At 38.9% G+C, this 18382-nt stretch overlaps 1 protein-coding gene across 3 annotated transcripts in view; it reads right to left on the bottom strand.

Moving 5' to 3' along the window:
- The window catches only part of C9 (complement C9), a 49162-nt gene that overhangs the window by 10495 nt on the left and 20285 nt on the right, over window positions 1-18382 (bottom strand). For all 3 annotated transcript variants that reach the window (XM_031360737.1, XM_031360735.1, XM_031360736.1), the window contains 3 exons: window positions 17412-17550; window positions 6039-6302; window positions 1678-1918 (listed from right to left, as the gene is read on the bottom strand). In XM_031360737.1, coding sequence (XP_031216597.1) covers window positions 1678-1918; window positions 6039-6302; window positions 17412-17550 — 644 coding nt within the window. The remainder of the gene's footprint in view (window positions 1-1677; window positions 1919-6038; window positions 6303-17411; window positions 17551-18382) is intronic.

The raw sequence follows: 18382 nt of genomic DNA, 5'->3' as shown, positions 1-18382 counted from the left end.
ATGGTGCATGTCCCCGAGGAGGCCTCTATACACTTAAGACCAGACTGAGGTAGCAAGAGCAGTTGGCTCTGACTTTACTATCTGTCTACGTGTGAAGTGTTTATTGATACAGGGAGTGTGTTGAGCTTAAGATCTCCATCATTTCCCACTCCTGACTTGTGGCCTTGATACACACAGAAGCCACAAAAGTATATCTTAGCAACACATCTCTGTCCAACATGGAGACCCAATTATTGTGAGGATGGAGAGGAGATATGCTAACATATATGAAATAGTGTATCTAGTTATTATCACTCATGGCAAAAAAAAGGTTATTTTTTTTTCTTTGAGATGAGTCTCTGCATAGCCCTGTTTGTTCTGAAAGTCTCTTTGTAGACCAGTCTGACTTAATACTCAGAGAGATCCTCCTGCCTTTCTACTTCCTGAGTGCTGGGACTAAAGGGATGTACCACTACATCTGGCTATGGCTGGGATTTATTAATACAGTCATTTTGAGTTTATTATTTTTATTTTATGAAACAAAGTCTTTCTGTGATAACCAGGTGGCCTCAAATTTCTGGCATTAAGCAAGCCTTTTACCTTAGTGGGGTTTTTTTGGTTTTTGGGTTTTTTTGAGACAGGGTTTCTCTGTATAGCCCTGGCTGTCCTGGAGCTCACTCTGTAGACCAGACTGGCCTTGAACTCAGAAATCTGCCTGCCTCTGCCTCCCAAGTACTGGGATTAAAGGCTTGCACCACCACTGCCAGGCTACCTTAGCTGTTTTAGTAGCTGAAATTACAGTCATATATTGTACCTGAACTACTTTCTACTTTCTTCTTTAAAAAAAATTTTTAATGTATACAATGTTCTGCCTGCATGTATTCCTCCATGCTAGAAGAGGGCACTAGATCTCATTGTACCTGGTTATGAGCCAACACCTAGTTGCTGGGAATAGAACTTAGGACCTCTGGAAGAACAACCAGTGCCCTTAAACTCTGAGCCATTTCTCCAGCCCATCTACTTTACTCTTGAAAGAATTAGATGAATCTTTAGGCCCAAGGTATCTCCCAACTCTAGAGGACACATGGGTAAAGCACTGTGTTACCTTTGCCCCATGGTTTTGAGTGTAACAAAGTCTTATTCAATATGACCTCAACTGAACTACCTCCATAAGATTAGAATGACCACCATACAAGGCAAAACTAATTTTCAACTTTGCTTTAACACATTATATTTGTTCTATAATCTTGACTCTCTCTTCCTCTCAAAGGCAACATTTAGAGCAATTTATTCCCACCAACATCAAAGAGTACTTTGGAAGACAATTATCATACATCAATTAAGCTAGTCTAAGGCTTAAGAGATAAGTCATATGGATTGTTTTTCATATCCTCTTCCACATCTTAAATAATGTTTCCTTAGAAAATATATTTCCATTAATAGGCATTCTATTATAATATGATTTGGTGCATTTCTCAGTAATGCTATTGAGTAGTTTGGGAGCAAGCGAGGTTATTCAAAGTGGAAGTCAATGAGCTATTTGATAGACTGCTGGATGCCAAAGAGCAAAAAAGAATTCCTTCAAAGGAAGAGATTATTAGGTTATTTCATTCTAAGAGTTTACTGAAAGGGAATAATGAAAGCAACGATACCCAGTCAGAACCACATTTGTAGCTAGAATTCTATTCCCCAGCATACCTTTCTCTTTCATGGCAACTTTATCCAAGACATAGATCATTTCATAGAGTCCTCCCAGGGACCCGGAGCTACTGTAGTGAGTCCCATAGGTTTCCAAAAATCCAAAATATTCTCCCTTTTCATAGGAGGTTGGTAAAGCTTTTATATCATCCAGGAAAGTTGTCGTCAACACAAAGTCCCGATTCCTCATTGCAAATCTCCCCAGTTGAATCACTCCTCTCACATGCAAAAACATCTTTTTCTTTGTTGAAAAACAGTTGAAGAAGAGAGATATGACTTTTATCACTATCATGCAAACAGATCATACTATCTTGACTAGCCAGAGAAGTAATATTTTAGCAGTGACTACTACAGAAGACCACATCAGAATGAGTAAACATAAATCATTGCTGGTGATGATGGTCTTCAATCAATGAAAATCTTAGACACGGTCAGTCGGACACTTCGATTGACTTGCCTGGTAGTTTCTCATAAAAAACTAAGCACTCATTGGCCCCCATGATCAGCAATGCCACTTTTAAATGTATACCAAAGGATCTATTTCAGAATTGCACAGCAGCATTACTCAGAACAGCTTCACGGCAGAAAGAGCTCAAATATCCATCCACAGGGGAGTTCCTAAGTAGATGGTGCTGCATCCGTACAAAGGGATTCTGAGTCATCAGTCAAAAGAAACAAACTACTTGACACAGGTAACAAATAATCTCAAGGGCACTGTGACTGAAAGAAGTTCTACGCAAAGGAATGCATGCTGCATGGTTCACCTCTTAGCAACAGAAAAAACTAAGCTGTCACAGGAGTAATCTGGTCAGTGGTCACTTCTCACCTGATAGGGAATCCACTGTGAAGGACGCAGTGGATCTTCTTTGGGTGAGAGGATGTTTCCCATCGTGTTTGAAGATCTATGTTCTGTGTTTGAAGGCATGTGCTTTCTTTCTCTCTCTCTTTTCTTTCTTTCTCTCTCTCTTTTCTTTCTCTCTCTCTCTTTCCTTCTCTCTCTCTCTCTTTCCTTCTTTCCTTCTGTCTGTCTTTCTTTCTTTCTTTCTCTTTTTCTTTCTTTCTTTCTTTCTTTCTTTCTTTCTTTCTTTCTTTCTTTCTTTCTTTCTTTCTTTCTTCCTTAGTATGGCTTCTAAGCCCTCATGAATAAATACACCTAACAAGATACTTACAGGAGGAACTGTGCTCACTTCATACAGCAGAAGCCAGAATGACATCTCTGTTTCTGAGCTATACACTATTTCTCAGTGGAGTCTCAAAAATGAGCAAAATAGATCAGGAGTCATTATTATTATTGTTGTTATTATTATTATTATTATTATTATTATTATTATTATTATATTACTGTCAAAATGAGAACTGCATCATGGGATTTGGAATAGATGTGATATTCTTTGGCTCAACTGATTTCAAAAGTAAGTCTTAGATCATTTTCACCCAAATTGGTTGTTCTTTCTTTCATCTTAAAACAATAAAATACTTTTTTTTGGCCCTGTGAGCCTCACCAGCTGCTATTTCGTAGCCCTCATTAGACACACCATTGCCTGAAAGGCTTCTTTACACATTCTATTCCCAACTCCCCCTTTTCCTATTTTCTCTTTAATCTATTTTTTAATAGGGGAAGGAGTATGTTGAAAATGACTCAGAGTCTTAAACATGCCATGCAGACACTCTACCACTGAGCTATCTCCATTTGCTTAAATATAATTTAGTCACTAAGCAACCCTGACAAAGACAAATTTATTCTGGTCAAGGTTCCCAAGGATCTTAATAATCCTAAGGCAAGTAATTATCATCTTCATTGTTGACCCATTAGCACATTTGACACAGTTAATTGTCTGGTTCTGGAGAGTAGGGCTTATCAAGCTGAAAAAGATGGACAGATCACCCTTGGTGTCTTGTTATCATGTAGGTCTGACTTAGCATGTGTAGGCGAAATCTGAAGGTTGAGCTTTCCATTGATATAAGTGATGCTGAACGGCAAGATTCAAGGGTGTCACACCCCTTGCTTCCAGGTTTTCTCCTCTTACAGTATTTTTTTATACTGAAGTATCCCAAGCACATATTCCACTTATAAAACTATTTGATTATTTATTATTACTTACTCCAACTGTGAGGTTTGTCCCACAAAGCACTATGAGTTTAAACATCATCTGTCTCTCAAAGCCTCCTAAAATTATAACTTAAACTTGAATATTTTCCCAAACTCTAGACTCCCAACAACTACTTCCTACCTGGCACCTTCAACTGAACATCTAACAGACTGCTCTTACTTAATTTAAATGAACTTAACCCTGATCTTCCTTTCAGCCTACTTCGTTTGAAAGGTTCCCCGTTAGTTATCAACTCCATCCTTCAAATGACTTAGGCTCCAAACACTGCAATCAGATTTGATGAGAACTATTTTTTTCCTAAACTTTGACTGTGTCCCATCTGGATTCCCACATTAGTTCTTAAAAACATTCTTATGCTTGCTCTATGCATGAGGCTCTATGTGATATAAAGTGCCCTTTCAAAACCTTTCCTGGCTCAGTCTGACAGAGTCATTTCATCAGACTCTTTCTACTTTTGTACCCAGGCTTTAATAGCTCTTCTTCCAGAAATATTATCTTTAATTCACCTGTTTGGTGACATCTCCCTCCAGTCTTTGCTCTGACTTCATCTTCTCAATGAAGCCCCCTCATGAGCCTTCTTTCTGGCACTGTTGCTTGCTACCCAATCCCGATTTCCCTTAAGCTTCTCCATAGCTTCTACCTTTCTCTTCTCCATAGCACACTCAATTTTTAAAGACTGGATAGCGGACTCTTTTCTATTTATTGTTTATGGCTAATGGTCTCAGTTGAACTTTCAGATGCACAAAGGTAAGATTCTCTATTGGCTTGATTAAAAAAGAAAGAAAGAGAGAAAGGAAGGAAGGAAGGAAGAAAAAAACATATTCTAAGGAAAGTGCCTGGCCATACAGTGCGTCTACAATTAAGAAAGAAAGGGATGAACTAAAAGATTTCCAACTCTGAGGAGAATGTGCAGATTTAGGCAAAATGCAGACTCAGACAAACTAATTGTACAATTAAGCACCATATAAATAGTGAGAGTGAACTTTTACTTGTACAAATGCAGATGATGTGTCTAAGAAGTTGGTGACAACATTGGGAAAGGGAGAGGAAGCCTTTGGTCAGTGTCACACCAATGCTGAAAAGGATACCTAACATTTACTCTAAAGGTGGTGAAATGAACTTTGAAATCTGCCATAAATATAAAAACAAAAAAGTATTTTTTAAAGCCCTCAGTCTAGGCATGCAGTTCCAAAGTAAGCAGATCAATTTTGTGGACAGTATGTGTAAGTGTGAGCCCCAAAAGACCACCAAGGAGCTGATTCCAATGCAATCGCACTAGGGTCTTTTTACTCAAGCTTTAGCTTGTGCTCCCTGTTGACCCCGACACAGCAAGACCTCAAGGTGGAGCCCCTAGCCCAGTTTCAAGCAACCATTTTTTAGGGGTAAGCAAACAAGCAGGGAGTTTCTGGCTTGGCACACATTTGATTGGGGGATTACTATGGAATTTTGTTACCCTTTAAAATAATCGGCTGTTGCTGGGAGCAAAACCATTAACTACCGCCTTCCTCCTGATGGGCGGTTGTGAGGACGAGCCAGGAACAGAGTAACCTGGAGGCACAGGTTTGCTTGGGAGTAACCTGGAAACTGGTGCTAGACCCCAGCTCTGCCTGGCTTGTTGCTTAACTGAGTTCAACTTTATGTCAGGTTCTCTAAGATGGAGTCTGACCCCAAGATCTGGTCTCTCAGTGAGCACAGTTGCTTCAGAGACTGGCTTTTTTTTTGGGGGGGGGGGTTTCGAGACAGGGTTTCTTTGTGTAGCCCTGGCTGTCCTGGAACTCACTCTGTAGACCAGGCTGGCCTCGAATTCAAAATCTGCCTGCCTCTGCCTCCCAAGTGCTGGGATTAAAGGCGTGCGCCACCACTGACGCGGCACAGAGACAGGCTTTAGAGTAAATACATAGCATCACTATGGGGGGCCGTGGGACAAAGAAGCAAAATCCTCCAGGTTAATTCATCATTGTATTAATAAACATGGTGATTGTTAAATAGGATGCTTTGACACTTAGGTCTTCAAACAGTATGCTCTGAACCCTTAGAACACGTCCTAGTAATTAATACTCAGTGTCGACTACCGCACTGACTACTGCCCAGCATCTGAGAGTTCCTTGCCCTTCGCAGTTTGCTTCCTATTCTAAATATCTCAGCGAAGATTTTCCGTGTTTTGCTTGCATTTCCTGTTGCCTTAAAGAGAGGCTTAGTTAGTTTGAAACATGTCCTATCACATGCTAGATGAATGTATCCAGTTCTTACCGTCTGTGAAAAATAAGATGATAGTCGTTGAAAATTTTCGCTCTTGAAATATGAAAATTGAAGATTAGCTGAAGAATCTTTGGGTTTTGAAGAGTTGTTTTTTGTTGGGAAGACTTCCTCAACTCCTTTTATAGGTGCTTCGGTGACTGAAAATTTTAGAGCTAAATTTGCATTAAACCTCGAGGTCCTCTCTCTGATGATGGTTTTGAATATTTCAATCTGTTCTTCATAATTCTCAGTTCTGAAATTTTTATCAGCCTTGGTCTAAAAGGTATAATAATAATAATAATAATAATAATAATAATAATAATAATGATAATAACAACAACAACAACAACAACAATAATAATAAAGAGCTGTTAAACAAACAAACCCAAAGCAGGCAGCGATTGGAAAAGCAGCAGAGGGAAAGGATTTCAGGTGTAGGTGCCGGAGTCAGATTTCTTTGGTTCATTTCTATTGCTGTGATAAGATGCTTCAACAAAAGCCACTTTAGGGGAGAAAGGATTTATTCAGCTCAGGATTCCATCACTGTGGGGAAGACAAGTAAGGGATCTGAAGCAGCTGGTCACATTTCACCCATAGTTAAGAGCAGAGAGAATGAATAGATGTATATTTCTGCTCCAGTTCTTCCTCTCCTGTAACATCACTTAGGACCTAAACCCAAGGAACCTACCTACTTTTAGGTTGTGTCTCCTCACATCAATGAACACAGTCAGGACAATCCCACATGGACATGTCTATAGTTAATTCTAGATTGTGTCGAGGGAGCAATTACAACTAATTATCACAACCCCAACCCCTACCCCCTTTTAACTTGGCATGTAAACACATCACCTTTAAGGTACCACCTCCTATCCCTTGTCTGCAAACTTCTTGTTCAAACAATAACATAAAATCTAGTCCAACTTTAAAACCCTTCAGCCTTCAAAAATTAGGACACCTTAAGAGTTCAAAGTCTCTTGCCTCTAAATGTCTGCAAAAATTTTAAAACAGTTAAGCCATACTCTTCCAACATAAAATGGCACAGAATAAATGAACTAGGACATAAAAACAGTCACATTCAAATCTCTTCCCCCAAAATTCAACAGGAAAAAGCAGCCCTTCTCATTCCTCCATATCCAACATCTGGGGCTTGTAATATAATCTGGGTTCCAAAGTAGCCTTACTCCTCTAGTCCTACTACCTGTCCATCACAGCTTCTCCTCAGGCTTAGGTCAGATCCATTCCACATCTGCAGCTTTTCATGGTGAATGCCCCATGACACGAGATTTCAAATATCCTGGGGTCTCTACTGCAATTGAACCTTTATAGCTTCATTCAGTAGTTTATTAGAGCCTCTCTCTACAGGGATTCCAACTGTGCCACACAGTGCCTAGCCTCAGCTGCTCACCATGACTCCCTAAATCTTGCATGCTTCATGCTTCAAAAGCAGTACCGTGTGAACAGTGTTTACAACAGTGCCTAGTTTGGAGCAGCCCCTTAAGATCAATCCTGGTTCTTCTTGGACCACAGCTCTATCCATGTCTGAGTCCTGACCCTGGGAAAATACTCTTCTGGTGTTCCAGTGCAGCCCTCTACTTTTCCACAATGACAGGACCAATCTGAATACCAATCACAGTGCCTTGATGGTTCCTCTGTCAAATGGATCAATCCATTGTTTATATTTTCAGTTTCACTCAGAGTTTCAAGTCACAGGACAAATGGCTTCTAACTCAGTTCCTGACAGTCTTTGTTCACAACAGGCCTCTACTCCCCACATTCTTCATAACATTACTGTCTTCCAAACTGGCACTAGAATGGTGCATTAACCCATACTACCAGCTTTTCTAGCCCAAAGTTCTAAACTTTTCCAAGCTCCAGTCATAAAATAGATCAGATAGCCTAAGAAGCACACATGTTCATCACAACAATGACCCCACCTCCTCAGAACCAATGTTATTTTTATTAGAATAATAATATAGAACAATTACATTATAAATTATATATTTAAATATATTAATTAGCATTAATATACTTATAATTGCAAATATATTTATCATTAATATTACTATAATTACAATTATTGTAAATAATTTTATATATTCTAAATAAAGAATAATAAAAATAGAATAAAATCTAGTTTTATTTCTATTGCTGTGATAAATACCCAGACAAAAGCAACTTTGAGGTTATAGTACATCATTGTGAGGAGGCTAAGGGGAGCATATGGAGCAGCTAGTTATATCCACAGTCAAGGGCAGGCAGAGAATGGATATGAATGAATGCATGCTTACTGCTCAGTTTGTTTTCAATACTCTTATACAGTTCAGGATCCCAACTAAGGAAATGGTGCCACTCATGTTTAGGTTGGGTCTTCCTGCATCAATTAACATAATTATGACAGTCTCCCACAGACATATCCATAGACCAGTTTGATCTAGATGATCTTTCATTGGGACTCTTTCTGAGATGATTCTAGACTGTGTGAAGTCAGTTATTAAATCTGACCATCATCACAGTCTGTGATCTTTAGGACACCACTAAATCAATTGTGCGTGGTCTGATTGCTAGTCTGGAAAAAGAGACATTTATCATACCTGGCCTGAAGGTTGTTATGATATTCAAGGCAAAAATTCATATCAAACAAGATACAGCAAGATTTCAATAATTAATATGTTAATAAATTAAAGACATTGAAGAACAGATTTGTACAGACATTATGCCATGATTCGCATACAAAGGAAAACATAAAGTTAATACTGACAGGGTTTGTGGGCCTATCAGTCACCTTTTAAGGTATTTTATACATATGAGTAAATTTCAATAAAAAGACTTTCACTGCCTAAAATTGTTCTTTTTAAGTTTCTACATTGTTACTTGTCATGAAAAAGCAACATTTTATGTTCCTTTAAAATTACTAGCTAACCCAGATAGTGCACATCAAAGAGGGAGATGAAATGGAAATCACTGGGGACAATAGGTTTGCTTTTCTTTGCAAAGCTTTACTATTTGGCTTTTCTGATTTTTTTTAAACCACATACATTTTCTTTTTGGCACAAAGGCAAACATAAACTAAACAATCCCAATGAAGGCCAGGAGGTCTATACATACAATCTCCATGGTCTGCATTACTCTCAACATTCTGTTTTCCAAGTTCCAACACAACATCCTACTGAACTAACTCTCAACACTCAATGACTTTTCTAGCCCAAAGTTCCAAAGTCCTTCCACAATCCTCCCAAAACAATATAGACAGGTCTGTCACAGCAATACCATACTCCTGGTACCAATTTCTATCCTAGTTAGGGTTTCTATTGTTGTGATGAAACACCATGACAAAGGAAACTTGAGGGAGGAAGGGCTTGTTTGGCTTATGCTTACAAATCACTGTTCATCACCAAAAGAAGTCAGGGCAGGAATGCAAACAGAGCAGAAACCTGGAGGCAGGAGCTGATGCAGAGGCCACGGAAGAGTGCTGCTTCCTGGTTTTCTAATTATGGCTTAATCAGCCTGCTTTCTTATAGGACCTAAGACTAACATCCAAAGGATAGCACCACTCACCATGATCTGGGCCCTCCATTTTAATCTGATTGAGGCAGTTTTTTTTTCAAGATTCTCTCTCTCTTTTTTTTTTTTTCAGATGGTGCTAGCTCGTGTGAAGTTGGCATAAAACTGTCTAGCACCTGGGATGCATCACATAACCTGATTTTTTTAAAGTCTAAAAACAACCTGAACAATTAATACATAATAACAATTAAAACCTAGGAAACTCCTTGACAAAGAACCCTAAACCAACCTAACTAAAAATTTTAACTTTTTAATGAGGACATTTTTTGACCACTTGGCTGCAGTCATGTATTAATATGTTGTGATTTATATATCTTTATCAAATTAAATTGAACTTTAAATTGTAATATGAGGTATTAAAATTACAGAAACCTAATTCCTAGTGTTTAGAGGTTGAAGTCTTTGTGAAGTCAATAGGGGGAGCTCTATGATGTGGACCTTCTACCTTAGAGCTCCAGATTCATGAGTCAAATAAACATCTTTCTTTATAACTCACCCAGTCTGATGTATTGTTTTTACAAGAATAAGAATGGAATAATATCAGACATGGTGGCACATGCCTTTAACCTCTGTATTATGGGGGTGGCAGAGGTATGTGGATCTCTGAGTTTAAGGCCAGCCCAATCTACACAGTGAATCCTAGAACTATACAGAGAAATCCTGTATTGAAGAGCAGCGGAGCCTTGCAGAAACAGAAAGAAGCAGCCAGAATACCACAAGAAGTTCTTTGACACTTTCTCTCTATGAAGTCATGACATATGAAGATCGACGGAAAAGCCAGTTAAGTGTTGCAAGGTATACCAGTGCAAGAGTATCATCAGAGAAGACCAGCAAAGCGTTGCAAGGTTAATTAATGCAAGAATGTCCTCTTACTATCTGTGGGGTTAAATTTATATTCTTTGCAAACATCATGTGTCTGCTCCAGCAAAACATTACATGCTCTTTCACAAAACACAGATCTTTCCTTGTAAACCTATCCTCTATGACTATCTAGACCTAGGCTGGTTCCTCTGGTCACAGCCTCTAGAGTGAGTTTGAGGATTCCCATGCCAGACTTTCCTTATATAAAAGGCATGAATTAATTATCTCAGGTATAGGCAAGTTACTTCTGATACACAGCCCAACACAATGTAACATCAGCATGCATTCTCAGCCTTGAACCATAATACCAATTGATTCCAATTAATATAGGTCCCTACTTTGTGTAGGCAAGGCCAGATGGGGCCAGGCTCCTAATGAAACCCTTTAGACTTCTTAGGCTCTGGGCACATCCCATTGAGGTAGCTTCAATGCCAACCTGATTTATATACCCTTAAATTTCATGTCCATCACTGTGAAATGCTGTCCCCTGCAGCTTTAGCTTTGGGCAAAACCACCATCCACTTTCCATCACTATATTTGCATGCACAGCTTCTAGATCCAAGCTGACCCCATGTCCCCAAGTACTAGGTCAGCACTAGCAGACTATCTCTGTCTTGAACCTTGTGCACAAGGGTGCTGATCCCTCCCAGAGCTAGTCTGATCCACATGGATTCAGGATGCAGGTATACTACTACAACCTAGCCTTCAGGATTGTCTCAAAAAGTAAACCTCAATTATAATACAATCTACAAAGATAAATATTTGTGATCAAGACTTGCAGTTTGACATAAATAAAAACCATTAAAATGTTTCACTTTTGTGAGATTGAGGTTAAATTGTTAATATTGTAAAAAAAAAGAAAAAGAAAAAGCTTATTGTAACTATAAGATAATTTAAGAAAGCTATATGGTGAATACAAAGCAAGAATCTAAAGTGAAAACATAAAACATAAAATAATCAAAGCATCACCATGGAAAAAACAGGCAAACAAAGAAAAAAATACATCTAATACAGAAGAAAGGAAGAGAGGAAGAAGAAGGAATGCACACTACAGCAAGAAAACAATGCCATGGCAGAGGTCAGTCCTACCTACTAATAATTACCTTGAAAGTAAATGAGATCCATTGTCCAAATGAGAGATGCAGAGTAGCTGAATAGACAAAGACCACAGGGTCTGACCACATGCTGCTTCCAAGACCTCACTTCTAAGGATGCCCATTGATTGAAAGAAAGGATGTACCCCATGCAAATAGAAACAGAAGCAGAACAGAGGTAGCCAAACTTGTATCAGATAAAAGAGTTTAAGTGAAGAACTGTACAAAGAGATAAAGAAAGCCATTGTAGAGTGACAAAATCATTAATTCTTCAGCTAGATCCTCCAATTGCATAAGTGTATGTGAACCTAAAAATAGAAAGCAAGTATTGGGCTTGTTTTGAAATCTCCACTTCTCTTTTTCTTTTTTCTTTTTTTTTTTTATATTTTTCTGTGTGATCTCAGGCCCTTTTGAGAATTCAGTGATCATATAAGCAAAGACCACTTTCTGGCACTCTCTTTGCCTTTAGATTAATCCTATCTACTCCTTGCATGATAGCTATGTACATATCATAGGAAGCCCCAAACTCAAAATTATCAAAAGTTGGTTGTTCTTCTCTTAGACTGCATTCCTACTTTAATAGAGTTCTCATACATCTAACCCACAGATCTCTTCTGATCTTGCACTACTCACTGAGGAAGGATCTTCTGACTTTCTTTCTTCCTACACTTTATCTATTAGGCACTGGCCCAGTATTTTACAATCATTAGCATGTTTGGTCCCTCCAATCATCCATGATCAACTTGTTCCACATAAAACCATGAGATTTAAGATGAGTTGTCTACTATGTCTAAGTGGAGGCATTTATCAAAGTCTAGCTAGAAAGTCTAAATTTAGAGTTAGGCATTTATCCCTACTCTCTCTTCAGCTCATTACAGTGATCTTAACACTTAGACACCCTAGGTTTCATCTCCTCTGTCCGCAGTCTGTGCCTACTATCTACTAGACCCAGATATCCCTGTTGCTATCTCCTTGGACTCCATCTTTCCCTTCTTATAGGCTGTGGTCATCTCCCTTTGTAGTGCATCTTCATAAAACTCAAACATCTAAAATGATTCTCTGACTATTGTCCTCTGTGGCTTCTTCATCTTTGGCATTAACTAAGCCCAACCTATTCAAAATGACCTGAATTCCTTCATGATTTGACCCTACTTCTAACTCCAAATTGGAACTCATGAGAGTTAATTTATAAATCATGATTCTTATTACAACAACTCTTATAGGGAAAGTCTATTCCTTGTGAAATATCAATATAAAACAAGGAAGCAAACATGTATACATCACCTTTATAGGCTATCAAACTTTCTAAATGGACTCAAGCTGCCAGTAGAAAGACTAATTGAAATGTTCATCAACCCTCTGTTTGCATGTTGCTATCACCTATAAGGTCATTTAGTGAGTGTCCATTTGATTAAGGTTTCTTGCCTTCATTAAATATGTCAGCTTTAAAAAATATTAATTCACATGTACGCATTTAGTTATTCTTTCAAGGAGCAAGTATTTAATATAGTATGTGATGTGAGTTATTCAGAATTCTGTGATAAATGGAGGATTAGCATATCAACCAGCAAGGAGTATTTATAATATGACAAAAAACAAACTCCCAAACAGAGAGGCAAACAAAAGCATACTGCAGTTATTTCCCAGACAGACATCTGAAAAAACAGGGAATTTTAATAAAATAGGAGGACCAGCAGTCAAAACTCAAGTAAGAATGGCCTTCTACTCCTGCCTAAGAAGGTAATTGTAGCTTTGCTAGCTGTAGTGAGACGCTTACCAATTAAGCAGCAGAATGAAATGATTGAGTTTGGTATGGATCTGCACTGTGGTATAAGTCAATCTAATTACTTTTAGTTTCATTATCTCAGAGAGATGCCTTTAATCACATAGTCAACATATGGTTCATCACTCTATTGTCCATTTGTACAAAGAAACTTTTCATGGCACCTTTACCAGCTTTCTGTACATATTTTATTTTGAGTTGCTCTCCAACCCTCTCAAATTAAGAAAACTAGAAGCTGGAAAGCTAGTAAGACTATCAGTAGTACTTTAGACGAGAACTCTAAATTGATAGTTTTTTAAATGACAAAAGTCCGAGGCAATGCCAGTGGGGGTGGAGAATATAAAGCTACCGTTATAACATTACAACTCTGGGATTGATCAACGACTGTGGACTTTGAAGTGGAACTTTAAAGGAAGTCCTGGAAATGCAGTCAGGATTTAAGCTCAGTGATAAGGAAAGATACTTCTTCCATCCTGCAACTAAGAGCCACACCGACACCGGGTGTCACTGTTAGGTGTGTTGACTGTGTGATAACTGCCAACAATGGGAGTCACAGTTATCTAGTTCAGAGGAAGAGATGAGCGAGAAACAGCATTTGTCGCCATCAGAATGAAGTGAACACTGAGCTTACAGGAAGGAAAGGCATCGATCACTCACAGAGAGTGTGAAGCAAGAGCTCACTGAAGCAAACAGAAAATCTGACGACATCAAGAAGTAAAGACTGTCCTGAACAAAGACAGCTCCAAAGAAAATTGATCTGGATTAGGGCAGGCCTGGGGAGGTGATGGCAATAAGACAGCAGATACCTTCATCCGGGATTTCCAGTGGTTCTGGGATGAAAGGGGTGGTTAGAACCTGAGTGCATTTCATCAACCCTTGTTTGTATCCTAAGTCTTACATGTCCACAGAGACCCAGGTTTGAGCAGTACAATAAAACCACAAAGCCTGATTTGGGTTTACCAAGTATTCATTTCAATTACAAAGAGAGAGCCAAGGAAAAGCAGGTTGAAAAGGATCTGTTCGGTAAATATAATATTTCACTGTCTTCATTTTTAAAGGCCTTGGATGTCTTCGCACTCCTTCTGAGTTATGAAAGTGGTCACTCACTAGTCATTATCACCTCTTACGAAACCACTGATGAAGTCCCTAGCCTTGGCTAAGTCTTTCACTAATTGTGCTCTAAAAAGAACCCATTGCTCTGTGCCAATAACCCTTGGAGAGATTTACAAATTTAGATACCTTTAAAGCCATGAGGTATGCAATGTTATTCCTGTTTTTTCTGTGAGGCTACTAAGTCATATAATGAGTACTTTACCAAAGATCTCATAGCTTCAGCCTGAGGTAGCGATCCTATTCATGAGGGATGGGTTTTAAGCTACAGAAAGGTTGAGACAAGAAATATCAAGTGAGGGAGATGAATAAGAGTAAGATAGCTTGACAGGCCAGTGAATTGCTTTCAAATAACAACATACAATAACTCATTGTCAATTACCAACAAAAAAGGCTTAAGAAATAGCTCATGTAAGTTGTCATGATAGATCAATGGGTTACTGTGCTTGCTACCAAGGCCGATGAGTCAGATCCCAACCTTGGGACCCACGTGGTAGAAAGAGACAGCTGACCCTTGCAAGGGGTCCTCTGAACTCCACATGAGCTTCATGGTGTGTGTGTGTGTGTACACCACTACTCACAATAGTAATGAAACTTCATTTATCAGGAGCAGCTCTGTGAGTACTCACTGTACCCATGCAGTTGGTAACGGCCAATAAGAAAGTATATTTCATGTGGGTTTTGCCCTGACATACAAAATGTAGCAAATGATTTATTTTACCTAGCATTTGAAACTAAAGAAAAAGCCCTTTGTAAGTTAAAGTAGAGATTTCTACTCATAGAATTCATGTGTGATATGACAAGCTTGGGTATATATTTCCCAAGGCCATAAAAGATTTGTCTAAGGTGGCTACCAGCACTCACAAGCAAGGTGACATAAGTGCTTAGCAAGGTCTCAACTCAAATACCTCTCTTCCCTGCTTGGCACCAAATAAGAACTCAAGTCTACATTCCTGACTTTTTTTTTTTTTTTTTTTATAAACTTGATGGAAAAACTCATTTGGAGACACTAAGCCCACTTGAACTAATAAAAATGATTTATAGATTTCATTTATTCCACATTGTGTGAACATAGATTAGTCTTGCAACAGAAAGCTTAATGTGTTTGATTATGGGATACTGTTCCAAATATCCCAGGAGTGTAAGTAATATACAGGGTAGAAACTGTGTCTTTGTCCTAGAATCTAAAACATACTGAAATGTTGAACCTATGTCTTTTTAGATGAAGAAAAAGGGGAACCAGTGTGTTTACTCTCCTAATGTAGGTTGATAATTAATCCTGAGTGGCCACCCAGCCCTTACCATTTTGCATTATACAAATTTTACCTTTATACAAAAGCCACAAAGCTGGTCAGAGAAGCTACAATAATTATATCATACAATAACTGTGATCAAAATATCTGACCCAAACATAAGAGGGGAAAGGCTCATTTTTTTGGCTCACTGTTTCTGCCATCGCAATGAGTATATTGGGAACACAGTGTGTAACGGTGAGAAGTAAACAATAAAGTACATGCAAACAACTCTGACTATCACAGGGGGGGCATTGTCTGGCAGCTTGTTCACACTGAGGAGTCAGAAGTAGAGACATTTAGACTGGAGCTAGGGTTGAGATAGATTTTCAAAGATCTCACCTAGTCATCTACTTCCTCCAGACTGAAGGTCTGAGCATTGAAAACAAAATAAGACAACATGCTGGTCAACTTTTACCTATCATGGCTAAAGGTACCGTGTCTTTTATATTCCACTTAGAAAAGTACTTAAAAAAATGTTACTGTCAGATATAGTGGCTCATGCTTTTAGTCACAACACCTCAGAGGCAGAGGCAAGTAGATCTCTGTGAGTTTGAGGCTAGGCTGATCTACATAGTGAGATCTAATCCGCACAAGTCTATACAATAAGACACTGACTCAAAAATAAAGTCATTTATGCTGTGTGTGTGTGTGTGTGTGTGTGTGTGTGTGTGTGTAAGTCAGGTAACAATTTGGGCAAGTCTGTTTCCTTATTCTACCATGTGGGTCTCAAGGATAAAACTTAGATCTCCAGGTTTGGTTACAAGTGTTTTTCCGAACCATCAAGTTGGCTCAGAAAAGTACTTTTTTAAATGGTTGGCTTTTACTCACAAAAGTAAGGCAATCATGACAGGATGGAGAAAAGACCATAATCTCCAAATTTCCCCCAGATCTGTGGGAAATTGATGACTTTATTCCAAATTTACAGGTGTAAAAAGAAAAAAGACAGTGTGGTCACTTGCGAATAAAAATATCAATCTAGTCCAGATATGAATCTTTAACATCTACAGGCAAACAGGACAACTTCATGCTGGAGTGGGTAGGGATTTATTTACAATGATTTGGTTTCTCAAACCATACCAATTATACTTTTTAAAAGTTCTGTAATTTTGTTGATTGGTGGGAGTGACATCAGCAGGGAGAACTTTCTAGAAACTGAAGAAAGGCGACAAAGTGGATCTTCTTCAAGGAACAGATGATGTGGGAAGAATTTGATCATTTTGACCACATGTAAAATTTTATTTTATTCAGCCAGGTGGTGGTGGCGCACACCTTTAATCCCAGCACTTGGGAGGCAGAGGCAGGTGGATTTCTGAGTTTGAGGTCAGCCTGGTCTACAGAGTGAGTTCCAAGACAGCCAGGGCTATACAGAGAAACCCTGTCTTGGAAAACACTCCCCCTCAAAATTTTTTTTATTTTATTCTAGTTTTATTTTTGTCATCTCAGCGCCCCGGGTGAATATTTTTATAGAATGTAGGTATTTTTCCAAAGCTTTCTCACCAGGTGTATGTTGTTAGGGCTGAGGAGAGACTACTGTTTCTGAAGAGGTCTAAGGTACTTCTTTAAGTAAGTGCCATGTTCACTTTAAATTCTTACTGCGTTGAATCTTTCACTGAATCTACTATTAAATCAAAGCATCTTTCATCCCAAACAAAACAACATGTTTTCTCCTGAGGTGACTTACTTCATAGGCCAGAAAAGCTACGTTCCAAGGTTTGCGATAGTATGTCAAAGTGTTTCCATCCCGTATCCGGTCACAGAACCCGTTGTAGAACTCATTGTCAAAAGGTGTGTTCAGGGGATCCATCCCTAAGATGTTGATCCTGAAAAGAAGCAGAATGAGGTCATATGGGTAAATACCATTGTTAATGCAAGGCAGCCTTCTGGGGTGGGAGAGTGAGACAGCTTCGGTTCATGTCGCTGTCATCCAACACGTGTGGGGTTTAATCAGGAACAGAAGCGGGGTGTAGGGGGGTAAGGGGCGTTTGCTTTGGCGCAGTGTCTTGGCAGAAAGCTTGCTTTAGGAAGGTCTTGTAAACTCGTTGCCATCCAGGGCACTGTTAGAGCACAGAAAAGAAAGGCAGTGAGAAGCACACAGGGGACCCTCTGGCTCCCGGAGTCTTAGCTCTCAGGCTGTACCTCTTACCTCATGTCCCGGAGTGAACCAAACGCCAATGCTGGAACACCAACTATTTAAATTATTTGAGAGCAGAACATCCCAGGAGGGCAGTATAATTATATGCGTGTAATTTTTCATCTATGAATCAACATCGGGGCTCTTTCTCTCCCTATTCTCTTTATTTTTAAGCCTTCCTCCAGCTGTCTCACTGTTGTCAAGAATCTCACCCCTTCCCCAGGATTGTGTTATTTGTGTTGGACTTTCCAAGATGAACATTCAAAAAAAAAAAAAAAAAAACCTCCGGAGGAAGGTATTCTCAAAAGTTCTAAGCCCCCAGCAGCAGGAATAGTTTTATTTATCAAGCTTTAATTTACAGACAGAAATATCCTTTAGCTGTAAAACAGAAGTTACATTTGATTTCTAGTTACATTTGATTTTCTGCACTTGGATCTTTGTGAAGTTCACCTTTGCCAGTCCGAGGCGAGCAGTCATTGCTATGTAGGCGGTACAGAACAATCGGTGGCTCTAAGCCCAGG

The sequence above is a fragment of the Mastomys coucha genome, unplaced genomic scaffold, assembly GCF_008632895.1.
Source record: "Mastomys coucha isolate ucsf_1 unplaced genomic scaffold, UCSF_Mcou_1 pScaffold8, whole genome shotgun sequence".
NCBI lineage: Eukaryota > Metazoa > Chordata > Mammalia > Rodentia > Muridae > Mastomys > Mastomys coucha.
This window is presented reverse-complemented; position numbering and strand designations above follow the sequence as displayed.